General features: G+C 44.8%; 1 protein-coding gene across 1 annotated transcript in view; it reads right to left on the bottom strand.

Moving 5' to 3' along the window:
• KSR2 (kinase suppressor of ras 2) overlaps positions 1-24556 on the bottom strand; it is a 362570-nt gene that overhangs the window by 141943 nt on the left and 196071 nt on the right. Inside the window, exon 5 of the mRNA XM_057491701.1 lies at positions 2435-2619. Within this exon, the coding sequence (XP_057347684.1) occupies positions 2435-2619 (185 nt within the window). The remainder of the gene's footprint in view (positions 1-2434; positions 2620-24556) is intronic.

The following is a 24556-nucleotide window of genomic DNA, read 5'->3' as shown; positions in this document are numbered from 1 at the left end:
GCCTATGGGACTACAGCTAATACTTGGGTTACATACTCATTCTCTCACTGAGACTTAAACACTACCTTTTTCCTTTATGGAAGATCAGGGGGTGACCCCTTTATAAAGACCAGGACTCTCCAAAGAGGCATTGAGCTTCTTAGGGCCTCTTGGTGTTACGAGCTGATCTGAATTAAGGACTCTGCTCTTGCCCACAAGCAAATGAAGAAGCCTCTCCTCTCAGATGAAAACCAGCACAGACGTGAAAAGTTGGGAGGCACGATGAATCCTCACAAGACTCTTTGGCAGGAGAGCAGCAGTCTATGTGTGCAAGTCTGGGTTTTTTAAGCAAGCTGGAAATGTTTTTACTCTGGCCAGAATTAAAGTGCAGAGCTGTGGTTAAACCCCCAGGTGTGGCCATGCTAACATTCCCTGTAGGGATGGCAGTACCCAAAGGTAGATGGCTGCTGCTATAGGCACCTGGCATTGTGCCAAGGTAAATTCCAAGCACTCTTAGGGTCTGGGAAGTGGGGGGTGAACTGGAAGGCACGTAGCCATGGCCCCCAAAGTAATTGTGGAGCCGGAGGACATAAATACTACAAGAGAAAAGAAGCTAAAAACATCATAAGGATAGCGACCATTTTAAAGCACCTTGTACGCACTAGGTACTGTGCAGATGAGGTGATATGCATGAGCTTATCTGTTCCTCACAACCACTATGAGGTGACTCTATTGTTATCCCCATTTTCCAGAGGAAGAAACAGGTTCTTCACTTGCTTACTTGAATTCAGGCACAGAGCTGGGATTAGAACCCAGACATCTCCCTCCAGGGCCATGACATCCGGCCTCATCCTGCTGCTGTCACACATTTGATATGTCATCGCCCCTTTTCCTCGTCCAGGCTCACAGAGCCACCCTCTGACTGCCATGCAGGCCTGCTGTCATGGAGTATTTCTGGTCTCTCTGACAGTGATTTCTCTAGACAAATTAATAAATTGGCCTTCTGGTGTTGACGTGTGTCATGAGTGCTATTTTCGCTTGCTTGAGGCAGGCCTGTGCCCCCTTGGCACTGACCCAAGCTGGCCTCTGGAACTTCTCCTATCTGATGCCCTCAAGGGTCTCTTCTGGTTCCAGACCTTCAGCTGATTCCTGCAGTGGATGCATGATACACATCCGTGGACTGTGCAGTGAGTTCATGGCTCGGCCCAGGCCAACTGTCCAGCTGGGCTAAGACAGAGCTTCTGAACAGTCTTGGCCCTGGACACACGTGTTGAGTGTTGCAGATGCAATTTTCCAGGGGAAGAACTAATAGATTTCATGAAATTCTCAAAGGGTCCATGGCCCCCGAAAAAAGTTTAGAAGTCCTTATATGAAGGTAAAGAATAGAACCCCATATTTAGAGAAAGGCATCTTGCTGGATATTTGAGGGGTCTTGGTTATCAAACCATGGGTGATAGTTGAGTCCCTATACTCTGGAGTTAGAAATAATCAGATTCAAATCCTGACTCAACTACTTGAGAGCTATGTGACTTTGCCAAGCTTTTTGACCTCTCTGAGCTTATTTCATCATCTATACATTGGGAATCATCTATCTGCACAATGGATTGTTGTAAAAATGAGTCCATGCATGTGGGTGATTAGCAGTACTAGCACTCAGTAAACATTACTTACTCATCAGAGCAGCAACACGGACACCCTGTGGGTGTATTAAGGGTCAGGGGTTATTTTTTCCATAATCCAGCAGCCCCTTCTCCCCCTAAATTCCCAGTCAACAGAACTTGCCCTGGCTGGATGTCTGGTTGAACTTTTTCCAGGGTCTGCGTTCTGACCACTTCTGTGCCTATTCAGCAAAACAGGCCTTTGGGCAGAGAGGATTAAAGGCTTTCTGCGACCTCAGCCCTTGATCACCGGAAAGTTCCATTTGCGCTCTGAGAAATAACCACCTTGTCTCCGGCAGAAATTCGTGGGAACGGAATGTAAACCACCTCAGGCCACACTCAACCCAGTGTGAACCGAAATACATCTTTGAGATGTAAAGGTTACATGCAGTTGACCTGGGTGGGCGGGGGTGGGGGATTACAGAATTTAATCATAGATGCCTCATCCATAGCGGCTAAGAATTCTGTGGCCGGGCAGCTGAGAAGCAGAGGACGGAACAGGCTGCTGTTGCCTCGAATGCCCTTCAGGCTTGCTCCCCTTAGTCATCCCTACACACCTGCAGGAAAAGAGTTAGAACTCGGGACCAGTGACAACTGCCAGTCAGCCTCAAGGGCGCCAATTACACCCCCTTCCCTACAAATTCATCCAAGGGGCGTGAGTGGCGCGGGTGGGAGGAGAGCCTAAAGATGAGCCGCATTCAGAGAGCACTTCCCTGGCGTTTTCAGGTTTCAGGAGCGGAGAAAAGAGCACCTGCACCTGGCAGAGAGACAGCAGGTGCAGCCGGCAGCCAACTTACTTGCAGAGAAGTTGGCCTCGGAGTGGACGGGGGGAGTGGAGGGCAGGAAAGGCGCTTGTCCCACAAAGAAGGAGCGGAGGGAGCGCTCGGAGAGGAGCGGAGAGCGCTGCTGTGCAGGAATGTTTTCGCAGCTGCCCACGCTGCTGTGGATCTTAAGGTTCAAGGGTTTGCTTTTCTTCTTGGCTCTGAAATGGAGACAGAAAAAGAGGAGAGGCAAATGTATCCATGTGCACCCAAACTGAAAGCAGGGAGACCCATTCCCTCTTTTCTCCAAACACGGGCAGGGAGCGCCAGCTGTGGGCTGCTATACCAGGAAGCACCCTCCTGGGCCTTGCCGCAGACCCCTGGGGAGATACATGGCACCCAATATCCACTCCCCCCTGGACCTGGTCTTGGGGCCCTCTGCATCCCCCTCACCAAGCTCCAGTCACACACTGGGCTATTTCTAACCTCTGCCCCTTTTCTTATGCTGTCCACACCACCTAGAATACCCTCCCCTCCCCTACCTGGTTATTCTTCATCTGTCTTTTATGACTTGTTGCTGGTGTGCTCTCCTCCAGGAAGCCTTCCCTGATAACACCCCTTTCCCTCCTCCCCTGGGTTACCAGTTCCAAATTCTCCTAAAATATTCTGTGTAAATCTCTGTGGCTGCACTTTCCTATTCTTTCAAATGTGTTTAGTTTTTGTCTCCCAAGTGGATTAGGTCTTTGAGGGCAATGACTCTTTATTGTTCACGTCTCTGTCCTCGGCAACCAGCAAGGAGCCTGGTACCCAGTAGGTACTCATTAAATGCTTATTACATGACCAATCTGGATTAAGATGGGCACTTATCACACTGCATTCTAATTCCTTGAGGGTAGGAATCCTGTGGTTTTCGATGTTGGATCTCTCAGCCCCTAGCTCAGCACCAGATGAACAGAAGGAACCTCTTGAACTGGTTTTGGAACATTTCTCCCCTTCCCAAGGAGCTTAGGAGACCCGTTTTCAAAGGTCTCCAAAGCTCCCTCTCTGCCCCCTCCCCATCTTCTCCTAAAGCCCCATTCAGGTCTGGCCAGGAACTGGGCGCCCTCTTGTGGCCAAAGCAAACCCTCCTTGCAAATTTTCACATTCTGGATGGAGCAGGAAGGTGTGTTAATTTAGGACTGCAGGCCTCCCACACAAGCAGCCTAAAAGTCACCCTCTCCAGGAGGCCTGCTGCTCATCAGCTTTAAGGAATCCAAGTGTGCCTGAAGAGCCACCCCCTTGCAGAGCCCGGCTGCTCATTATCTCCCCAGGGGCCTGCGGCAAGGCCCAGGAAGGGGCTTCCAGGTACAGCAGCGCAGGGCTGGCCCCCCTGCCCATGTTTGGAGAAAAGAGGGAAGCAAGGAGGGAGTGGCAGGGCACTGCTTATCAGGGCAGTGGAATTCAGGAGGTAGACTCACAGGCTTTGGGATCAAGGAGCTCAGGGCTCTGGTCCCGACTATGACCTCAGGGAAGTGATCGCACCTCTTGGTGCCTCCATTTCCTCAGCTGGACACTGGGGGAAATAACAGCACCTACCTAAGAAGGATGTCATGACAATTCTTTGAGATAACACGCTTGACACATGGCCGAGCACAGAATGCAGGCTCAGGTTACCTGTTATTAATGTCACCATGACCAGCTTAAACTGGGTGTCTGCGTAGCACAGAATTAACCTGCCAAAATTGAAGCCAACCTACCTGTGTTTTTCACCTGAAACATCCAGCAACTCTCTGAACCCACCACTACCCTAGGCCCTCTGGCAACAGACACTGAAATTTCCAAAACACTGATGGGAGCCCTGAGGCACTGGGCCACCAAGTGATGAGACCAGATCCCAGATCCCTTGCACAGAGAACCAAGTCTAACCCAATGCAAGTTTAACTGTAGCTCAATGACTACAGAGTGAATTTGCTTTACCAACTCATGGCCACAGATGGAGCAGAGAAGGAATATATAAATGGTAGTTAGACAGATGGAGGGATGGAGGGATGGATATAATGAAGGAAGAGAGGACGACAGGACAGAAAGATGGACAGAAGGAAGGGAGGAAGCAAGGACAGGAGGAAGAGAAAGTAGGAGGATGAATGTCTATTTGTTCAGAATAAGTAAAAGGAAATCGTATATCCCTTCCTACCCACCAAGGAAACCTTCATGGACAGAATGTGGGATTCGCCTCCACCATCTGCCCTCACCACCGAGGCAAACTGGAAAGGGGAACAGACAAATGACTGTGTCTGATGACTGTGACTATGTACAGAGTTAGTGGATATTTTGCAGTATATCCTGCAGATGCAATTAAAAAGAACATCTTCTCCATGATCTTTGCAGGATATTAGGTATCTATTACATAAATGTCTTCTCTGGAAATGGGGCCAATTCTGGGGAAAGCTGTAAAATGAGGTGGCATAAAACATTGGCAAGGGCAGCTCCCTCCTTTGGGGCCGTATGAGCCCTGGATGGGCCATGCTTCTTCTGTATGGACGGGTGAGTCAGAGCACCCCGACATGTGCCGACGGCAGCCCAGGGCCGGACTAAGCTGAAGCTGCCCATCTACGTGGGGAAGACACCCAGCCCTGGGGCCATAATCTGTGCTTAGGAAAAAGGCACTTGTTTTACCAGGTAGAGCGAAGGATCCGTCCAGCACTGGAAACTAGGAAAATTCTTCCAACCTTCCTGATGCCTAATTTGCATGGGATATCTGGACTCAGGGATCCTGAGAATTTTGACCTCTTCACATAGGCTCATCAGTCCCCATCTCCAGCCCCATAGGTCTGGTCCAAGCCACCTTCCTGTTCCTCCCTCACCTGAGCTCTGCTGCCTCTTAATCAGACTCCCAATCCCACTTTTTAAAAATATTGAGGTAAAATTCACATAATATAAAATTAACCACTTTAAAGTGAACAATTCAGGGACATTAAGTCCATTCACAATGTTGCGCAGCCATCAGAGCCTCTATCCAGGCCCAAAACACTTCCCTGACCCCCAAAGGAAACCCTGAGCCCATCAGTCAGTTTCTTTAGGTTCCCCGTCCTCCAGCCCCTCGCAACCATCCATCTGCTTTCTTTCCCCATGGATTTGCCTATTCTGGACATTTCATGTAAGTGGAATCAGACACTGTTTTCCTATCTGGCCTCTTTCACTTAGCCGAGTGTTGTTGAGGTTCAGCTACGTTATCACATGTATAAAAACTTCATTCCTTTTTTATGACTGAATAATCCCATCCCACTTTTGATTCTTTATAATGTACAGTTGACCCTTGAACAACATGGATTTGTACTGCATGGATCCACTTGTACACAGATTTTTTTTCAATAAATATACTGGAAAATTGGAGGGAAATTTGTGACAATTTGAAAAAAATTTCTTTTCTTTAGCTTACTTTATTGTAAGGATATAGTATTTAGTACACATGACATGCAAATCTGTGTTAATTGACTGTTTATGTGATCAGTAAGTAAGGCTTCTGATCAACAATAGACTATTAGTAGTTCAGTTTTGGTGGAGTGAGAAGTTGTGGATTTTTGGCGGCACAGGGGGTCAGCACCCCTAACACCTGCCCTGTTCAAGGTCAGTTGTATTCTCCACCCAGCAGCCAAAGTGAGGTCTTTAAAAGTACACATTGTATCATGTCACTCCCCTGCTTAAAAACTTCCAAAGGTTTCCTATATTCTGTCTTCCTGTAGTTCACAGACACATCATAGGCCCCACAGTGCTCACTCTCCAGTTTCTCCTTGCACTGTCATCACCTTGTCACCCTCTGATTCTAGCCACATGGACATTTTTCTGGTGTTTGACCACACCAAGTTCTCATTTACCTCAGGGACTTTGCATATGCTTTACCCCCTTCCAGGGACACTACTCCCCATCCTGCCTGTTAGTGGAGACCTAGCCTGTCACTCACATGGGAAGGGCCTGTATCTCCAGCACCTACCATAAAGCAAGCAACCCACAGTGGCACAGCCAAGACCAGAAGCCAGGTCTACAGATTCCTATCCAAGCCCATGTGCCTAGGCCAAGCAAGAACAACTTGGCATCTTCCACCTTGAGGGAATCCTAAAGGAATTTGGCCCAATTTCAATCTGCAGGTCAGAAGGCCTGATTTGGTAGCATCTTCTCAGTTAATTCCCAATGGTGGGATTCTTGAAGGCAGAGACACATCTTATGTCTTTTGCCAGCCCCCTGGCCACCCTCAGCCTATGTCTAGCAGACAGCTCTGCACTCAAAAGGCTCTTGATCAACACCCATCTGCCAACCTGCTCTCAGAGCCTTCATCACAAAGACTACTGAAGGAAGTGCTGAACTGATATTTAGTCTTTGCACCATTTCCTCTTCCAAAACTTTGCTGGGCTTTGAGATAAGCAGAGCTGCCGGCTCACATGGCCTCTTTTCCCCCAGCTTCCTCGAGCATGGGGTTGTGTTCTGTTGAACTCGAAAACTATGCATCCAGCCAAATCCTTCAGCATCTCATTAACAGTGTCTGCGCAGCTGGCTCAGCCAATTGGGAAGGCCAGGAACAGAAAACCTCCCACAAGCATGGTCAGAGGATGGGCACAGCACATATTTTTGTACATCATGTGCAGCAAAGCACTGATCCAGTAGCAATTACCCAGTGCAAGAAAAAAATACCCACTGGTCTTACATGGGGTTGCATGGCTATACCTCCCTCTCAAAGAGGGCCATTAAAATCCTTTGTAGTTGGTCTGATGGAATTACCCAAGTCAAGGCCTCTAGGTAAGACCCTTTTCAAAATCAAACAATAGCATCAAGTTCTTGGATGAGAAAGGGGCAGGGCAGGGGGATACTTATAGACCCTTGGCTCAGCTGCTCAGAGTCCAGAAGGGAGAGGTTTGGAAAAGCAAGGGTCTGGTAAGTCTAGGAGGATGTTTAGTGAGAATCCCCTCTGCTCCTTGGCCGTGGGATATGACCCTCATTTCTGGCTCAAGCACACCTCAAGCATGGCATTAATCAACTGGGGGCCTGGCAAAAAAGGAACATGGATGAGTCAAACAACATAAGCTGCATTTCCCTGGGTGTGGAGAAATATGCAATGTTTTTAGGTGAATCATGGATGGCATTTTTATATTTTAATACTTAAAATTTGAGAAACAAACTTTTTCATCAACTCTATAGTTTCATAGCAATTATTTCCTGGTATATAGCTTTATGTAAAATATACTATGAAGAAAAAGAAGAGAAGGACAAGAAAGAGGAGAAAGAGAAGGAGGAAGAAGGAGATAAGGAAGAAGAATAGAAAGAGACATTGGTTGAAAAAATGTTAAGTAAATTCTAGTGTGAGTCCCACCAAAATGGCTAAAAATTGACTTGACAGTACCAAATGTTGACAAGGTAGCACAACCAGAATTCTCAAAAAATTCTGGCAAGATTGTACACTGGGACAACCATTTTGAAAAACTATTTGACAGTGTTTACTAAAGTTGAACATACTCTGTGACCCAACCATTTCACCCCTGAATAGGTATTCAACCAACAGTGAGTGCCCACAACCACGAAATGGCCAGTATAAGAGTGTTCCTGGAAATGTCATTCATATGGCCAAGCATTGAGAACAATCTCAATGTCCACCCATAGTAGAATGGATAAATAAAGCACAGTATACTCATACAACTGATTACTGCATTGCAATGAAAAAGAGGAAACTAGTGTTCTACTACAACATGGCTACATCTCAAAAACACAGTGTTGAGCAAAAGAAGCCAACCACAAAGGAGCATACAGTGTATGATTCCATTTACACCTAGTTCAAGAACAGGCAAAAGCAATCTATGGTAGAGAGGCTGGAAGAGCAATTTTCTCTGGGCAGGTTATTAACTGGAAGGGTACCCAAGAAGCCTTCTCGGGGCTGGACATGTCTGCTGAACAAAAGTGCACAATTTTAGGGTATGGTATGATGAATTTTTGCATATTAAAACACCCAGGTAATCACCAGATAAGGACAGCAGACATAGTAAAAAAGACAAACAACCCAATTAAAAAAGTGGCCAAAGGACTTGAATAGACATTTCTCCAAAGAAGATATACAATTGGCCAACAAGCACGTGAAAAGATGTTCAACATCATTATTCAACAGAGAAATAAAAATTGAAACCACAAGGAGATACCATTCATACCCGCTGGGGTGGCCATAATCAAGAAATCAGAAAATAATAAGTGTTGACAAGGATATGGAGACACTGGAACCCTTGTACATTGCTGGTGGGAATGTAAATGGTGCAGCCACTGTGGAAAACAGTTTGACAGTTCCTTAACAACTTAAGTGTTAAATATGGAATTCCCATATGACCCACAATTCCACCCAAAAGAATTGAAAATAGTGTTTGAACAAAAACTGTACATGATGTTTATAGAAGCACTATTCACAACCCAAATGCCCATCAACAAATGAATGGATAAACAAACTGTGGTCTATCTATACAATGGAATGTTGTTCAGTATTACGAAGTATTGATTCATGCTACAATGCAGATAGGCCTCAAAAACATCAGCTAAGTGAAAACACACATACACACACACACACACACAGCTCCATACTGTGATTCCATTTCTATGAAATGTCCAGAATAGGCAAATTCACAGAAACAAAAAGCAGATTAGTGGTTGCCGAGGCCTGAGGGCAGGAAGGAAAATGGAAGTGACTGTTTAATGTGTCTGGGGTTTCCATTTGGGGTGATAGAAAAAATTCTAGAACTGGAGAGTGGTTTAGCTGCACAAGATTATGAACGTACTTAAAGCCACTGAATTATACATTTTAAAGTGGTTTAAATTGGTAAATTTTACGCTATGTGTATTTTACCATAATTAGGAGAAAACATGACAATAATACAGTAACTATATCTCTCCCCCTTACTATGTGACCCTCATCAAGTCACTTAACATCTCTGAGCTTCAATGTCCTCACCTGTAAAAATGTATAACAATGCCTCTATTTCACAAGATTGTATGAAACTCCAATGAAATAATGTCCTCCAGTGCCTAAGAGAGTGTCTGGCACCTAGCAGGCGCCCAGTAAATATACTTTCTTACATTGGTCCCTTGCCAAGAAGTCTCTTTTCTTCTAGACACAGACTGAAATTCCTTATGGGCAAAGTCCTACCCATGCAGAGGTAGGTCAGGTCTCAAAGTCAAGAGAAGATGGACAAGCATCCATGAGGAAGACCAAAGAATTCCTCTTTACCCTGGACCTCTCGCCTCAGGGGAAACACATGAAGGTCTGAGGACCACACTGACTGGGAAGGAGGCTGCCCATCATGGGGAAAGGGTGAGCACACCAGGCTGGGGAGGCATGAAGCCTTCCTGGAGGAAGAGAAGTTACACCAGAATTTTCAAAGGCATCCAGAGAAAAAAGCCTTGGCGAGGAATGTCTATTCAAAGGGCCCCTTTCCCCTGGGTTTTTCCTAGGACAAGAAAATGCCCACTGCCTCTGACAGGGTAATCACTAGGGGCCACACTGGGGACTGGCCATTTTATGCAGTTCTTATTGTAGCGGGGTATGAATTTACTCATTGGCTCTCTGTCTCCCCCAACTAGAATATGGGCTCCACCTCAATCTGGTTTACCAATGCTGTCTCCTGAACCTAGAAAAATGCCTGACACACAGAGCATCCTCCAAAATCACACTTCGGATGAATGCACAAGTGAATATTATCACCACAAAGTAGGCAATTCCATCCTACTAAGAAGAAAGTCCAGAGAGGACCAGGATTCAAACTCTGTTTGTCCAAATCCAGAGCCCAGATCTCCACAACTACATGTGACACCATCCCAGGTCAGAGCCAGGGAAGGGATTTTTCTCAAAGCTCTGCATCCTGGACCCAGACATCTTCATGTACTAGAATAGAAGTTAGGGTGCCAGGGGTCTGAGTGAGACCCATATGCCTTCCTTCTCACCATGACCCAACATCTTGACCACACGGAGATCTGTATTGGGGAAGAGATTTTTTAAAATTAAGATATCATTGATATACAATCTTATGAAGGTTTCACATGAGCAACATTGTGGTTACTACATTCACCCATATTATTGAGTCTCCCCCACACCCCACCGCAGTCACTGTCCATCAGTGTAGCAAGATGCCACAGAGTCACTACTTGTCTTCTCTGTGCTACACTGTCTGTACTGGGGAAGAGATTTGCAAGAACAGAAGCAGAGTTTCTCCCAGGTACAAAAAGGAACTGTGAAAGTCCAAAGAAGAGATGCTGCCTCATCAGCCCTTAGAGCCCAGTTCCCAGGACACAGGATCTTGCTGGGAAGGAATACAGTGCACAGGGCAGGCAATCTGGTCTGGGTACAATGTGGCTCCCAGAAAATGATCCAAGTAAACTCCAAGGCAACTCTGTAGTACACAGGCTGGTTTCCTGTGGATGAGGACAGCAGATAATACAATGATGTGTTCAGCAGGTACTGAAAGTCAAGAAGCCCTGGATTAAGGTCCTGATCCCCTTGTGCTAGCTGTGTGGTCTTGGGTAAGTCACTTCCCATTCTGAGCCTTCTTGTTTTTCAAAGAGGGAGAACACAAAGGTGTGGAAATGATCATGAGAGATAAATCTGCAAAGGGATGTGTAAGGAGTGAGGGACTGGCACCATCCTCTTGGCCTGAATCTGTATTGTTTCTAGTAAATTTCCTACTTCATGTAGGCACACAACTCCGCACTGTTTCCCTGTCTCCTCTCTCCTAGAACCTGCTCTACCTCAGCTTCTCCACACCTTCCCTGGCCTAGAACCCTAATTCATCTTCTCTCTGAACATCCTTGAAGTCTCAGTCCGAGGAGGAGCTCCTCTGGGACCTCCAAAACCACCCTACTCTGGGTTGCCATCCGCAGCATTGCGTGTACATCAGTACCATGCACTGAGCAATTACTTAGCCCAGGTGCCAGCTCTTCACATGCATTAACTCATGCAATTCTCACAATCACCCTGCAGGGATGGTACTCTAGTTACACCCACTCTATAGAGGGAGAAACTGAAGCTCAGAGGGGTGACAAGCCCTTGGTCGCAAAGTTGGCACTTGCCAACCAAGCACTGGATTTGGTGTCATTGGCCTTGGCCATACAAGGGAAATACCAGAGGACCTCCATTGTCGGCACCCCTATCATCCCTGGAGTTGCACAAACCCGGCCACAAAGCAGGGTCTGCTCAGCACCTGCTGTATGACTGTGGGTGTCTCCTAAGGCACAGCAGAAATCTCAGATTCAAGTGCAGCCCACCAGGAATTACCATTCACTGGAAGGAGGTCATTCATGCTGTCGGGTACTCCATCTGGGCACACAAAGGTCAGGAAACCCTGGGTTACAGGGAGGGCATTGTTCTTTGTTCTCTGGGAGGCTGCCTGCTGGGCAGCTCCAACCAGATTCTTCCCGTCCAGGGGTTAACAAACTATGGGCAAACCCTGGGTCAAATCCAGCCTTCAGACTGTTCTGATAAATAAAGTTTTATCAGAACCCTGCCATGCCCATTCATTTATGCAATATCTATGACTTCTTTTGCTTGGCAACAGTGGAGTTGTGGTACAAACGATATGGCCCACAAAGGCAAAAATATTTACCATCTTTCCCTTAACCAGAAAAGCTTGCCAATCCCTGTTCTAGACTCCTGTGCATTCGAGGAAAATCTCTGAAGAGAACCAGAGTCTGCTTGGGATTTACCTTCCCTCTACTGACAGTTTCTCCCCTGACCTTTTGTGTCTAAATAGTGAACACCCCGCCTTCCTGTTACTTCTCTCCCTGCAGCCTAGTCACAGGCCTGAACTGTCCAGGAAACGACACTGGCAGTTCCCTTGAGTGGTGGGTGTAAAGCCCTTTGGCTAAATTTGTGCTGTTCTATACAGTAGCCATAGACACATGTGGCTACAAAACTGTAATTTAAGTAAGATAAAATTTAACATTCTGTTCATCAGTCTGAACAGCTGCAATTTAAATGCTCTAAAGTCACATGCGGCTAGTGGCTATCATATTGGACACAGAAGATACAAAACATTTTGATCATCGCTGAAACCTCCTTTGGGCATCGCTGCTCTGACAATCCCGGCCTTGCAGGGTGAAGTGAGGCACTGTTCTGCTGTTCGATCCTCTGCTCCAGGCCACCTCTCTCCTCTCCAAGTCCCTCTCCCAACAGTAAAATTAATGCTGCATCACAAAAGACTGGAAATGGCCAAAATATGCATCATAGGGGACTTCAATTAAATTATGGTAATTCCATTAGATGGAACTGTGTAGGCGCTTAAAAAAATCGGGATAGAGAGAATACTAACATTTATTATTAAGTGAAAGAAGGAAGAGGTGAAAACAATGTATATAGGATGACCTCATGTGTGGTTTTAAAAGATATGTATTAATTAAAAAAATGAATCCAGTAAATATTACCAGGACAATAGATGTTTGGACTAGCAATGAAAGCAGACCAAAAAGTCACGCTCTCCCTGGGCTGGTGTCTTGGTGGGGGATACAGACAAACAGGTGAAACTGTAAGGGTGATGTGGTAGTGAGTGGGTGGTAAGGCCTCTCTGGGGACGTGGCATTTAGGCTAAGACCTGACTGTCAAAGGAAAGCCCAATTTGTAAAGATCTGGAGGGATCTTTACAGAGCAGCGAGGTGAATGAGTGCCGAGGAATACAAGGCCAGTCAGTGTAGGTCGACTCACAGTGAGTGAGGCAAGGGCAGGAGGCAGGGGGCCGGACCACTGCAGGCCAGTGCCAGCCACTGTAAGGAGACGCGGCTTCAGTGGAGAGCAGTGGGAACGTATTGGCAGGTTTTAAGAAGGAAGAAGATGAAATTGAAGATGGAATCTTAAAAGATCACTCCGTAAACATGTAGAAAGTTGACTGTGGTGGTGGCAGGAAAGGAATTAGGGGATCTGGAGTGAAGGCTGTTGGGAGTCACACAGACAAAAGATGATGGTGGGTTGGACCAAAGTCTGGTCAACGGAGGGGGAGCAAACGGAGGCTTCTGGAACACAGTGATCCCAAGATTTGCTGGTCGATTCAACAGGGTAGGGGTAGGAGGGAGAGGTATCTCATCTCTCCTAAACTGGTGCACCTTAGACCACACACTCCGGTGTATAAACATTTTCTGGAAGAAGACACAAGAGGGGCTGGCAGGGTGGTAAGGGGGCTGTGGATCTCTGGAATAGGCACTTCATTACTTTTAGACTTTGCCACTTGAACTCAGTAATAAGCGTATTCTTTTATAATAAAAAAACAATTTTTAAATGGCATAGAGTAACTTTTGCTTGAATTTTTCCTCTTTGTTTTTTTAAAATACTCTAGAACACAGAGGTACAGAGACAGAATGATGTGGTCAATAGTTGTTTAATATTTCCATGATGTTTCATTATTTTTTTGAGACATTTTAAGTGGAAGATCAAATACAAGATAGATTTTGCTTCCTATGTAGCTTCTATCTGTTGGTTGGTAACTGGTATTTCAAGTTTAGTTGACAGATATTAAAAAAGTGGTTGTTTAGAGATTCCTAGAAATTAAACACATGTATTTTTAATTACATATAATGTATGTAAATGTATATATAATCCATATAACATTAATTTATATACATAAATATATATATTTATAAATATTTTATTAAAATATAAACATATACATTTAAGTATACATGTAAATGTAAATATATGTTTTACATGTAAACAGATACAATTACACATAAACATAGGGGCTATATATAAACATATGTACTTGAAAACCATGGAAAATGTCTGAAGAACAGATATACAGTATTTTTTTTAAAGGGTCAACTTTGCTCAGTAACAGATGAGCTTTCAGTATCAAACAGACCTTCCAAGACTCGATTTAGGGAAACAGCAAACTGTTCCTTAATAATCTACACCTTCCCCACTGGTTCCCTAAGACACCACCTGCCATCCAGGCAAGTTCAAAAGAGGAGAAGGAATGAGGAATCAAAGGGAACATGTTCTAGTGCACAGGTCGCAGCCATTTTTCTGGAAAAGGCCAGAGAGTAAGTATTTTCGTCTTCCCAAGTCTGATAAGCTCTGTCCCACTACTCAGCTCTGCCCTGGGGCACAAAAGCAGTCATGGTGGAGAAGGAATGGGCATGGCCAGGTTCCAATAAAACTACCTACAGAAATAGGTGGGGGGCCAAATTTGGCCCTCGGACTGTAGTGTGCCAGCCCCTGTGCCCATAGGGTCTGCATTTACCTGGAAGGAGGAACTGAAACAAAACTGCCCCAAGTAACCCCGGGGTCCCACTTCCCACGGCCTGGCTCACCCCATGCATGGCCACTCTCCTTCCGCATCCTGACCCCGGCCTCCTGGGGACAGTTGGGTCTTGTCAGCACTACTCCTCTTCTTCAAGTTCAGGCCACAGTGTTGGCAGACACTTGTTCTTCTGACTATGTGATGAGCGTGGGCCTCTCCCACCCGTTTGGAAGCACCAGGAGGATAGGGATACTGCCTGGCTTGTTCTCCTGGGGGCCCCAACACCCAGCACAGGACCTGACATCTAGTGAGAGCTTGTTAACTAAATGAATGCAGAGAGTTTCAAGTGCTTCCCACCGTCATTGTGTGAATGCAGGGGGCTCCTCGTGGAAGTGAGTTGGGGAGGGGGCAGCCCTCCAGCGCATCCACTTTGCCCCAGTGATATGCGGAGGGACCAGGCTGCCACTATCCCACTTATGTATATACTTCAAGTAGGAGGCATTTGCTGCAAGAGCGGCTGGGGGCAGGGGTGGGTGGCTAACCTCAGGAAAGGTAAGTGCCTGTATTAGCCCAGCTGGGGGAGTGAATCTGGACTTCATAGGACTGCTGATGTCAGTCCTGCTGAGATGCTGGGGGGCCGGAGCTGTGCTCAGGACGTTATCTTGTTTGGGGTGGGAACAAGGGCAACCCTCCTTCTGCAGTTAAGGTAACTGGGCTTCCCAACAATTAACATACCCAGGCTCTAACTCAGTAAAGGCCTGGGATGTGATCCCAGATTTAATGACTCCAAAGCCTGTTTTTATTGCTCTATTAATTCTATGGTAAGTGCTGATCAAATACATTCCCATTTTACAGAGGTGCCCGTGTCGTTGTCTAGAGTGTGGATTTCAGGGTTAGCTGGGAAGAACCAATCTGACACTTGCAAACTGAGCATCTTGTCAGAAGGCTGGTCTTGGCCAGTTTGTGACCTGGACACGGACAATGCTGTCCCGGCCCCATGGAACAATCTGGAAGCCCAAAGCCCCCTCTCTGGCAGAACCCCACTGCACAGCTGGGCCCAGCCTCCCCACCCCATCTGAACTCACCCAGACAGCCCACCTCCGTTCTGCCTTCCAGGCCTGATCTGCGCTGGCGTCCAGGCCCGCTGATGCCCCTGCATCCCTGTGATTAGCGACTAATCTTATTTTTTTGTTCCCCAAGCCATAAATCAGTTACAGACCAAATATTTACACAGGCCATCATTTCCGACTGAACCAGGGCTCATGACAGCCCTCATTATTAAAAAGGATGACTGATTTTGGGCAGAGATTTCACGGGCATGGGACTGGATGTTTTCTTTTGGGCTTCCTCCTCCCTCCCCTTGCCCGAAGAAAAGACAATTTCTAAGATAAATTGACACAGAGGTCTGCTCTCGTTGTCTCCCTGGGGGCAGCGGGACACGGGCAGGCTTCTGTCGGCCCAGTAAGTGATGGCCGGCACTGGATTTTTCCTCCTGTCTCCTCCCGCAGGCAGGGAGTCATTCCGACTCACAAACATGCCCTAACATCAGAAAACTAAAAGAAGACAGAAAGGGCTGGGAAGGGGGAGCTCAGCAGCGTGCATACCCTCAGCCCGGGAGGCCATGTGTTGAGTTGGTAAGGTGACTGGGTGAGGAAGCCGGAGGCTGAGTTCCTGGCCTGGCCCTGTCATTGTTGAGCAGTCACCGTGGACTTGGGGACTAGTGCTCCCTCCTGTCAAAAGGAGGCACTTGCTGAGTTACCTCTGCCTCTGCTCCAGGTATCTTGGTTCTCATTGTGACTGCTGCCACTTACAGAGCCCTTCCTGTGTGCCTGGCCACGTGCTGAGCATTTTATAGGACTTAGCTCATTTTATTTTTTAAGATGGGAATTGTCATCTCCAGATGAAGAAACTGATTCAGAGAGGCAAAGCCACTTACCCAGGGGTCACACAGTCTATAGGAGGCAGAGCCAGGATTTGAACTTGGTTCTATCTGACCCCAGTGCTCTTAGTACTACAACATATTGTAGCTTCCCTAGGACCTGGATTTTCTTAGAACACTGGTGGGGAAGCATGCTGTCATGGGGACCCTCAGCACCCGGACACGTCCATCCAAAAGCACCCAGGGTCACATCCTGAGCAGACGCAGAATTGGCAACTGCCTGCTCAGATCCTACTCTCTACAAGCGAGGAGTCAGCTAGAAATATTTATTCAAGGAATCTGGGAATATTTTCCCACTGATGGATGCTTCAAAGAAATTGCCTTTACCCTGGGGGAAAAACATGAGAGGGTATCTTTTTGGATGTACCTGAAAGGCACATATTTCAATCTGGTGATTCTATGAGATCCACCCTGAAATGCACCCATCACAGCCTGCGAGACAGACAACAGCGCCTCCTAGCTGTTGGCTTGAGAAGGACTCAGACAACACTGGGGCCGGCCAGGCGCCCTGGGCCAGTGCTCCGCCTCCTTGTGCTCCTGGCTTCTTCACTTGTGAAATGAGGGCTTACAACAGATCACCCTTAAAACCCATCCATCCTCACCCTGATGATTCTGTGAGGCCGCTCCCCTTGGGCATGACCTCGGGCGGGTCAGATCTCTGGGGCTCCAAGGGTTCTTATTTGTACAATGGGATAACCTCTCCAGACCCTTGCCAGCCCCTGCTTCTGCGAGGGCCAGTGAGTTCGTATGAGCTGAGCAGAAAGCACAGCGAAACGTCCTCTAGTGCGATCCCAGTGGCGTGGGATTTCCAGTAAGCCGTTCATGACTGTCTTACGGTGACTCCGAGAAGAAAGTCTGAAACTCTTTCTCCATGTGAGGCTGAAGAACTGTTGCCTAAAATTGTGGCTCGTTTTTTTTTTTTTTCTAAACCAAAGCTTGCTCTCAGCTTTTCCACCCAATGGGGACTTGTTATGATACAAAATTTATTCACTGGGGACGAAATAATACAGAGGGTGGACCCAGGGGAATTGTAACTTTAACATACTCATCACATATTCATTCCTGCTAGCAGGACTCAACATATTTAAATATCTTAGTCCTGTAGTGCCTGGCCACGTGCTGAGCATTTTATAGGACTTAGCTCATTTTATTTTTTAAGATGGGAATTGTCATCTCCAGATGAAGAAACTGATTCAGAGAGGCGAAGCCACTTACCCAGGGTCACACAGTCTATAGGAGGCAGAGCCAGGATTTGAACTTGGTTCTATCTGACCCCAGTGCTCTTAGTACTACAACATATTGTAGCTTCCCTAGGACCTGGATTTTCTTTGAACATTTTGGCGGGGAAGCATGCTGTCACGGGGACCCTCAGCACCCGGACAATGACCTGTACCTCTCTCTGCTTTACAGTGAACATTTGTGTGTGACCATCCAGCATTTGCCCCCCAATTTTGAGGGAATTCTCTCTCCTCTGTGCACAATCTTATTGGGGGTACCAATCTTGGGACAGATACTGTTCTCCCCAAGTCACCAGGTGCCAAGTCAGACCAACTGGCATCTCTATGGGGAACATGAATTTTGAGTGCTGAGACATCTGGTGGGAAAAAATCTTTGAAGCTCACTTTATCTACTGGTGTCTCCCCCAAGTCAAGTCATTTCTGCTACTTAGAACCCTCAACATATTCTGAGATCCTGCTCCCTTCTGGGCTTTCCTGTTGATCCTAAGAGTTATTCTGGAATATTCTATGTAGGTGCATTCTCTGCTTAAGCTGGCTAGAGCTGGCTTGTGTTACTTCAACCAAAGACCCCTAATGCATCCTTGAGACCACTAAAGCTGAATTTCCCTTTTGAAAAAGAGTCTACAGCTCAGCTCAGTTCTCCTCTAAGTCAGACTAAGTATCCTCAAAAAAATCCACTGTTTCTCAAATCTTTTGGGGGTGGGCCCCAGACAACTGCATTTTAACAGGCTCCCCCAAAACACTCCTGAGAACTACGGCTCTGCCTGGTAATTCTGTATCGATGCTATTTGCCTGTACTGCTACCGGCAGGTTTGGTGCAGGCTGATGCTCTGGGACAACATACCACTCACACTGCTAGCATCTGCTCATGCTCTCCCCACACTGGACTTCGAGGCCTGAGAGTTTAGGCTGGAGCAAGGCTGGAGCACAGCAGAAGAAAAGAGGACATGTACCGCCAAAGGGTGCTCGCTGGGAAAGCCACAGGGACACAGCTGCAGAATGCCAGCAAGTCCACCCCTGTTGCAGTGAAGCAGGCACAGGCTGCACCACCCTCCCCCTCAGAAAAGTCCATGTATTTATGAGAATCCAAGTACTCCCAGAGACAGTTCCATTTGGAGGGTCCCTATTGGAGGATGTAGAGAGAGCAAAGCAGACACATCTTAATAAGGGAGTGATTTAATAAAATGTGATGCAGCCATGCTTTGGAATACTATGCAGTGGTTAAAAAGAATGGGGTGGTTCTATAGCAGGGGGTCCACTAACTATTTCTGTAAAAAAGCCAGAGAGTATGGACTTTGCAGGCCATGTAGTCTCCATCACCTACTCAACCCTGCCAATGGAGCATGAAAGCCATCCTAGGCAATACAGAAACACACAGACATGGCTGTGGCCCAGTAAGACTTTATTTACAAAAACAAGAGGTGGGCCAGATTTGGCCCAGGGGCCATGGTTTGCCCACTCCTGCCCTCCACACATCCTTGAGACCACTAAAGCTGAATTTTAGTGAAATTTTCCAAGACACGTGGATTTGTGAAGAAAACTAACTGCCAAGCAACACGCATGTATGATCTCATTTATACAAATATAAATATGTATCAACATAAATATCTATGCATACATTTACATAACGCACGGATATATTTACTATATATTCATATGATGTATTTTTTTTTTTAAATAATTATTTTTTATTGAAGGGTAGTTGACACACAGTATTACATTACATGAGTTTCAAGTGTACAACACAGTGGTAGAACATTTATATACATAATTCTAGGTTCCAGCTATCACCCTACCAGGCTGTTACAATATCTTGACTATATTCCTTATGCTATACATTACATCCCGGTTACTAATTTATTTTACCATTGGAAGTCTGTCCTTTTTTTTTTTTTTTTTTTTTTTTTGTGAGGGCATCTCTCATATTTATTGATCAAATGGTTGTTAACGACAATAAAATTCTGTATAGGGGAGTCAATGCTCAATGCACAATCATTAATCCACCCCAAGCCTAATTTTTGTCAGTCTCCAATCTTCTGAGGCATAACAAACAAGTTCTTACATGGAGAACAAATTCTTACATAATGAATAAGTTACATAGTGAACAGTACAAGGGCAGTCATCACAGAAGCTTTCGGTTTTGCTCATGCATTATGAACTATAAACAGTCAGTTCAAATATGAATACTCATTTGGTTTTTATACTTGATTTATATGTGGATACCACTTTTCTCTCTTTATTATTATTATTTTTAATAAAATGCTGAAGTGGTAGGTAGATACAAGATAAAGGTAGAAAACAGTTTAGTGTTGTAAGAGAGCAAATGTAGATGATCAGGTGTGTGCCTGTAGACTATGTGTTAATCCAAGCTAGACCAGGGCAATAAAACATCCACGTATGCAGAAGATTTCTCTCAGAACAGGGGGGGTGAGGTTCTAAGCCTCACCTCTGTTGATCCCCAATTTCTCACCTGATGGCCCCCCTGCGACTGTGCCTGTCTTAGGTTGTTCCTCCCTTGAGGAATCTTACCCGTCTCTGGCTAACCAGTCATCTTCCGGGGCCATACAGGGAAATGTGAAGTTGGTAAGTGAGAGAGAAGCCTTATTGTTTGAAATGGTTAGCTTTTTACTTCTTTGCATATTTATGCCCTGTGGCTTCTATGCCCAGCATTTGTCTTGAGGTATCTTTACCACTTGGAAGAATTATGATACTCGGTAAATTTGATATGAGGCACGAATTCTATTTAAGGGTTGTAATTAGGAAGGAAGAAGAAAAGCTATAGAAGTAGCAGGCGGAAGAAAACATGGGAAGATTGATTATTTCTTTGATATATCTTCTTGTAGAGTAACTTCAGCATGTACAGGTTTTAAGCTACTACTTAAATTGCACACACACATTAACATAATAGGAGTATAGTTACATAACCAAAGCATATCTGTAATTACCAGCCATCTGCAGTGAAACCAAGAAAACCAGTTAGGCACCTTAGGCATTTGTGAATGATTTGTGAAATCTATGATATGGTGGATATTGTCCAACTGAACTTGAACAGTCTGAGAGAAATCAGACAAATTAAAACAACCCATTCCTGGGGACTGTTCACATGCCATATGTTCTTTTAACAGTAAATAGTTTGTAGTTGTAGGACTTTGGAGCGCTACAATTTGCACTTCTCCAAATTCTTGGTTGAGTTCCAACAGTATAGATCCAGTCTAATTTTGTTGTTTTACTGTATGCACAAGCCAGCTTAGATATCTCCTTCCTCATTCCCATGGCAAGTCCAGGAACTGGTGGTATGAGTGCATCTACAGCTGTAGCAGTGCGTGGATCTTTGTTGGGGTTTTTTGATGATCATCTTCTGGCATGAGTCTTCCAGAGAGTGCAGATGTTGGAAGTTCTTTTTCATATCATATCTTAGTTCATTTTCGGGGTAGCCCAATTAGGCTTTGATCCTCTGTTAGTCCATTCTTGAGTTCTGTGATTCTGCTGCTGTTTTGTTCCTTCAGTTTTTCCTTTGTTCTTATATTCCACAGATAAGTGAAATCATTTGGTATTTCTCTTTCTCCGCTTGGCTTGTTTCACTGAGCATAATACCCTCCAGCTCCATCCATGTTGCTGCAAATGATTGGATTTGCCCTTTTCTTATGGCTGAGTAGTATTCCATTGTGTATATGTACCACATCTTCTTTATCCATTCATCTATTGATGGACATTTAGGTTGCTTCCAATTCTTGGCTATTGTAAATAGTGCTGCAATAAACATAGGGGTGCATCTGTCTTTCTCAGACTTGATTGCTGTGTTCTTAGGGTAAATTCCTAGGAGTGGAATTCCTGGGTCAAATGGTAAGTCTGTTTTGAGCATTTTGATGTACCTCCATACTGCTTTCCACAATGGTTGAACTAACTTACATTCCCACCAGCAGTGTAGGAGGGTTCCCCTTTCTCCACAGCCTCGCCAACATTTGTTGTTGTTTGTCTTTTGGATGGCAGCCATCCTTACTGGTGTGAGGTGATACCTCATTGTAGTTTTAATTTGCATTTCTCTGATAATTAGCGATGTGGAGCATCTTTTCATGTGTCTGTTGGCCATCTGTATTTCTTTTTTGGAGAACTGTCTCTTCAGTTCCTCTGCCCATTTTTTAATTGGGTTATTTGTTTTTTGTTTGTTGAGGCGTGAGAGCTCCTTATATATTCTGGACGTCAAGCCTTTATCGGATGTGTCATTTTCAAATATATTCTCCCATACTGTAGGGATCCTTCTTGTTCTATTGATGGTGTCTTTTGCTGTACAGAAGCTTTTCAGCTTAATATAGTCCCACTTACTCATTTTTGCTGTTGTTTTCCTTGCCCGGGGAGATATGTTCAAGAAGAGGTCACTCATGTTTATGTCTAAGAGGTTTGTGCCTATGTTTTCTTCCAAGAGTTTAATGGTTTCATGGCTTACATTCAGGTCTTTGATCCATTTTGAGTTTACTTTTGTATATGGGGTTAGACAATGGTCCAGTTTCATTCTCCTACATGTAGCTGTCCAGTTTTGCCAGCACCACCTGTTGAAGAGACTGTCATTTTGCCATTGTATGTCCATAGCTCCTTTATCAAATATTAATTGACCATATATGTCTGGGTTAATGTCTGGATTCTCTAGTCTGTTCCATTGGTCTGTGGCTCTGCTCTTGTGCCAGTACCAAATTGTCTTGATTACTATGGCTTTATAGTAGAGCTTGAAGTTGGGGAGTGAGATCCCCCCTACTTTATTCTTCTTTCTCAGGATTGCTTTGGCTATTCGGGGTCTTTGGTGTTTCCATATGAATTTTTGAATTATTTGTTCCAGTTCATTGAAGAATGTTGCTGGTAGTTTCATAGGGATTGCATCAAATCTGTATATTGCTTTGGGCAGGATGGCCATTTTAACGATATTAATTCTTCCTAGCCACGAGCATGGGATGAGTTTCCATCTGTTAGTGTCCCCTTTAATTTCTCTTAAGAGTGACTTGTAGTTTTCAGAGTATAAGTCTTTCACTTCTTTGGTTAGGTTTATTCCTAGGTATTTTATTTTTTTTGATGCAATTGTGAATGGAGTTGTTTTCCTGATTTCTCTTTCTGTTGGTTCATTGTTAGTATATAGGAAAGCCACAGATTTCTGTGTGTTGATTTTGTATCCTGCAACTTTGCTGTATTCCGATATCAGTTCTAGTAGTTTTGGGGTGGAGTCTTTAGGGTTTTTTATGTACAGTATCATGTCATCTGCAAATAGTGACAGTTTAACTTCTTCTTTACCAATCTGGATTCCTTGTATTTCTTTATTTTGTCTGATTGCCGTAGCTAGGACCTCCAGTACTATGTTAAATAACAGTGGAGAGAGTGGGCATCCCTGTCTAGTTCCCGATCTCAGCGGAAATGCTTTCAGCTTCTCGCTGTTCAATATAATGTTGGCTGTGGGTTTATCATAGATGGCCTTTATTATGTTGAGGTACTTGCCCTCTATTCCCATTTTGCTGAGAGTTTTTAACATGAATGGATGTTGAACTTTGTCAAATGCTTTTTCAGCATCTATGGAGATGATCATGTGGTTTTTGTCTTTCTTTTTGTTGATGTGGTGGATGATGTTGATGGACTTTCGAATGTTGTACCATCCTTGCATCCCTGGAATGAATCCCACTTGGTCATGGTGTATGATCCTTTTGATGTATTTTTGAATTCGGTTTGCTAATATTTTGTTGAGTATTTTTGCATCTACGTTCATCAGGGATATTGGTCTGTAGTTTTCTTTTTTGGTGGGGTCTTTGCCTGGTGTTGGTATTAGGGTGATGTTAGCTTCATAGAATGAGTTTGGGAGTATCCCCTCCTCCTCTATTTTTTGGAAAACTTTAAGGAGAATGGGTATTATGTCTTCCCTGTATGTCTGATAAAATTCCGAGGTAAATCCATCTGGCCCGGGGGTTTTGTTCTTTGGTAGTTTTTTGATTACCTCTTCAATTTCGTTGCTGGTAATTGGTCTGTTTAGATTTTCTGTTTCTTCCTGGGTCAATCTTGGAAGGTTATATTTTTCTAGGAAGTTGTCCATTTCTCCTAGGTTTCCCAGCTTGTTAGCATATAGGTTTTCATAGTATTCTCCAATAATTCTTTGCATTTCCGTGGGGTCCGTCGTGATTTTTCCTTTCTCGTTTCTGATACTGTTGATTTGTGTTGACTCTCTTTTCTTCTTAATAAGTCTGGCTAGAGGCTTATCTATTTTGTTTATTTTCTCGAAGAACCAGCTCTTGGTTTCATTGATTTTTGCTATTGTTTTATTCTTCTCAATTTTATTTATTTCTTCTCTGATCTTTATTATGTCCCTCCTTCTGCTGACCTTAGGCCTCATCTGTTCTTCTTTTTCCAATTTCGATAATTGTGACATTAGACCATTCATTTGGGATTGCTCTTCCTTTTTTAAATATGCTTGGATTGCTATATACTTTCCTCTTAAGACTGCTTTTGCTGTGTCCCACAGAAGTTGGGGCTTAGTGTTGTTGTTGTCATTTGTTTCCATATATTGCTGGATCTCCATTTTGATTTGGTCATTGATCCATTGATTATTTAGGAGCGTGTTGTTAAGCCTCCATGTGTTTGTGAGCCTCTTTGCTTTCTTTGTACAGTTTATTTCTAGTTTTATGCCTTTGTGGTCTGAAAAGTTGGTTGGTAGGATTTCAATCTTTTGGAATTTTCTGAGGCTCTTTTTGTGGCCTAGTATGTGGTCTATTCTGGAGAATGTTCCATGTGC

The sequence above is a fragment of the Manis pentadactyla genome, chromosome 14, assembly GCF_030020395.1.
Source record: "Manis pentadactyla isolate mManPen7 chromosome 14, mManPen7.hap1, whole genome shotgun sequence".
In the NCBI taxonomy this organism is placed as follows: Eukaryota; Metazoa; Chordata; class Mammalia; order Pholidota; family Manidae; genus Manis; species Manis pentadactyla.
Note: the sequence above shows the minus strand (reverse complement) of the source record. Positions and strands in the feature narration are given on the sequence as shown.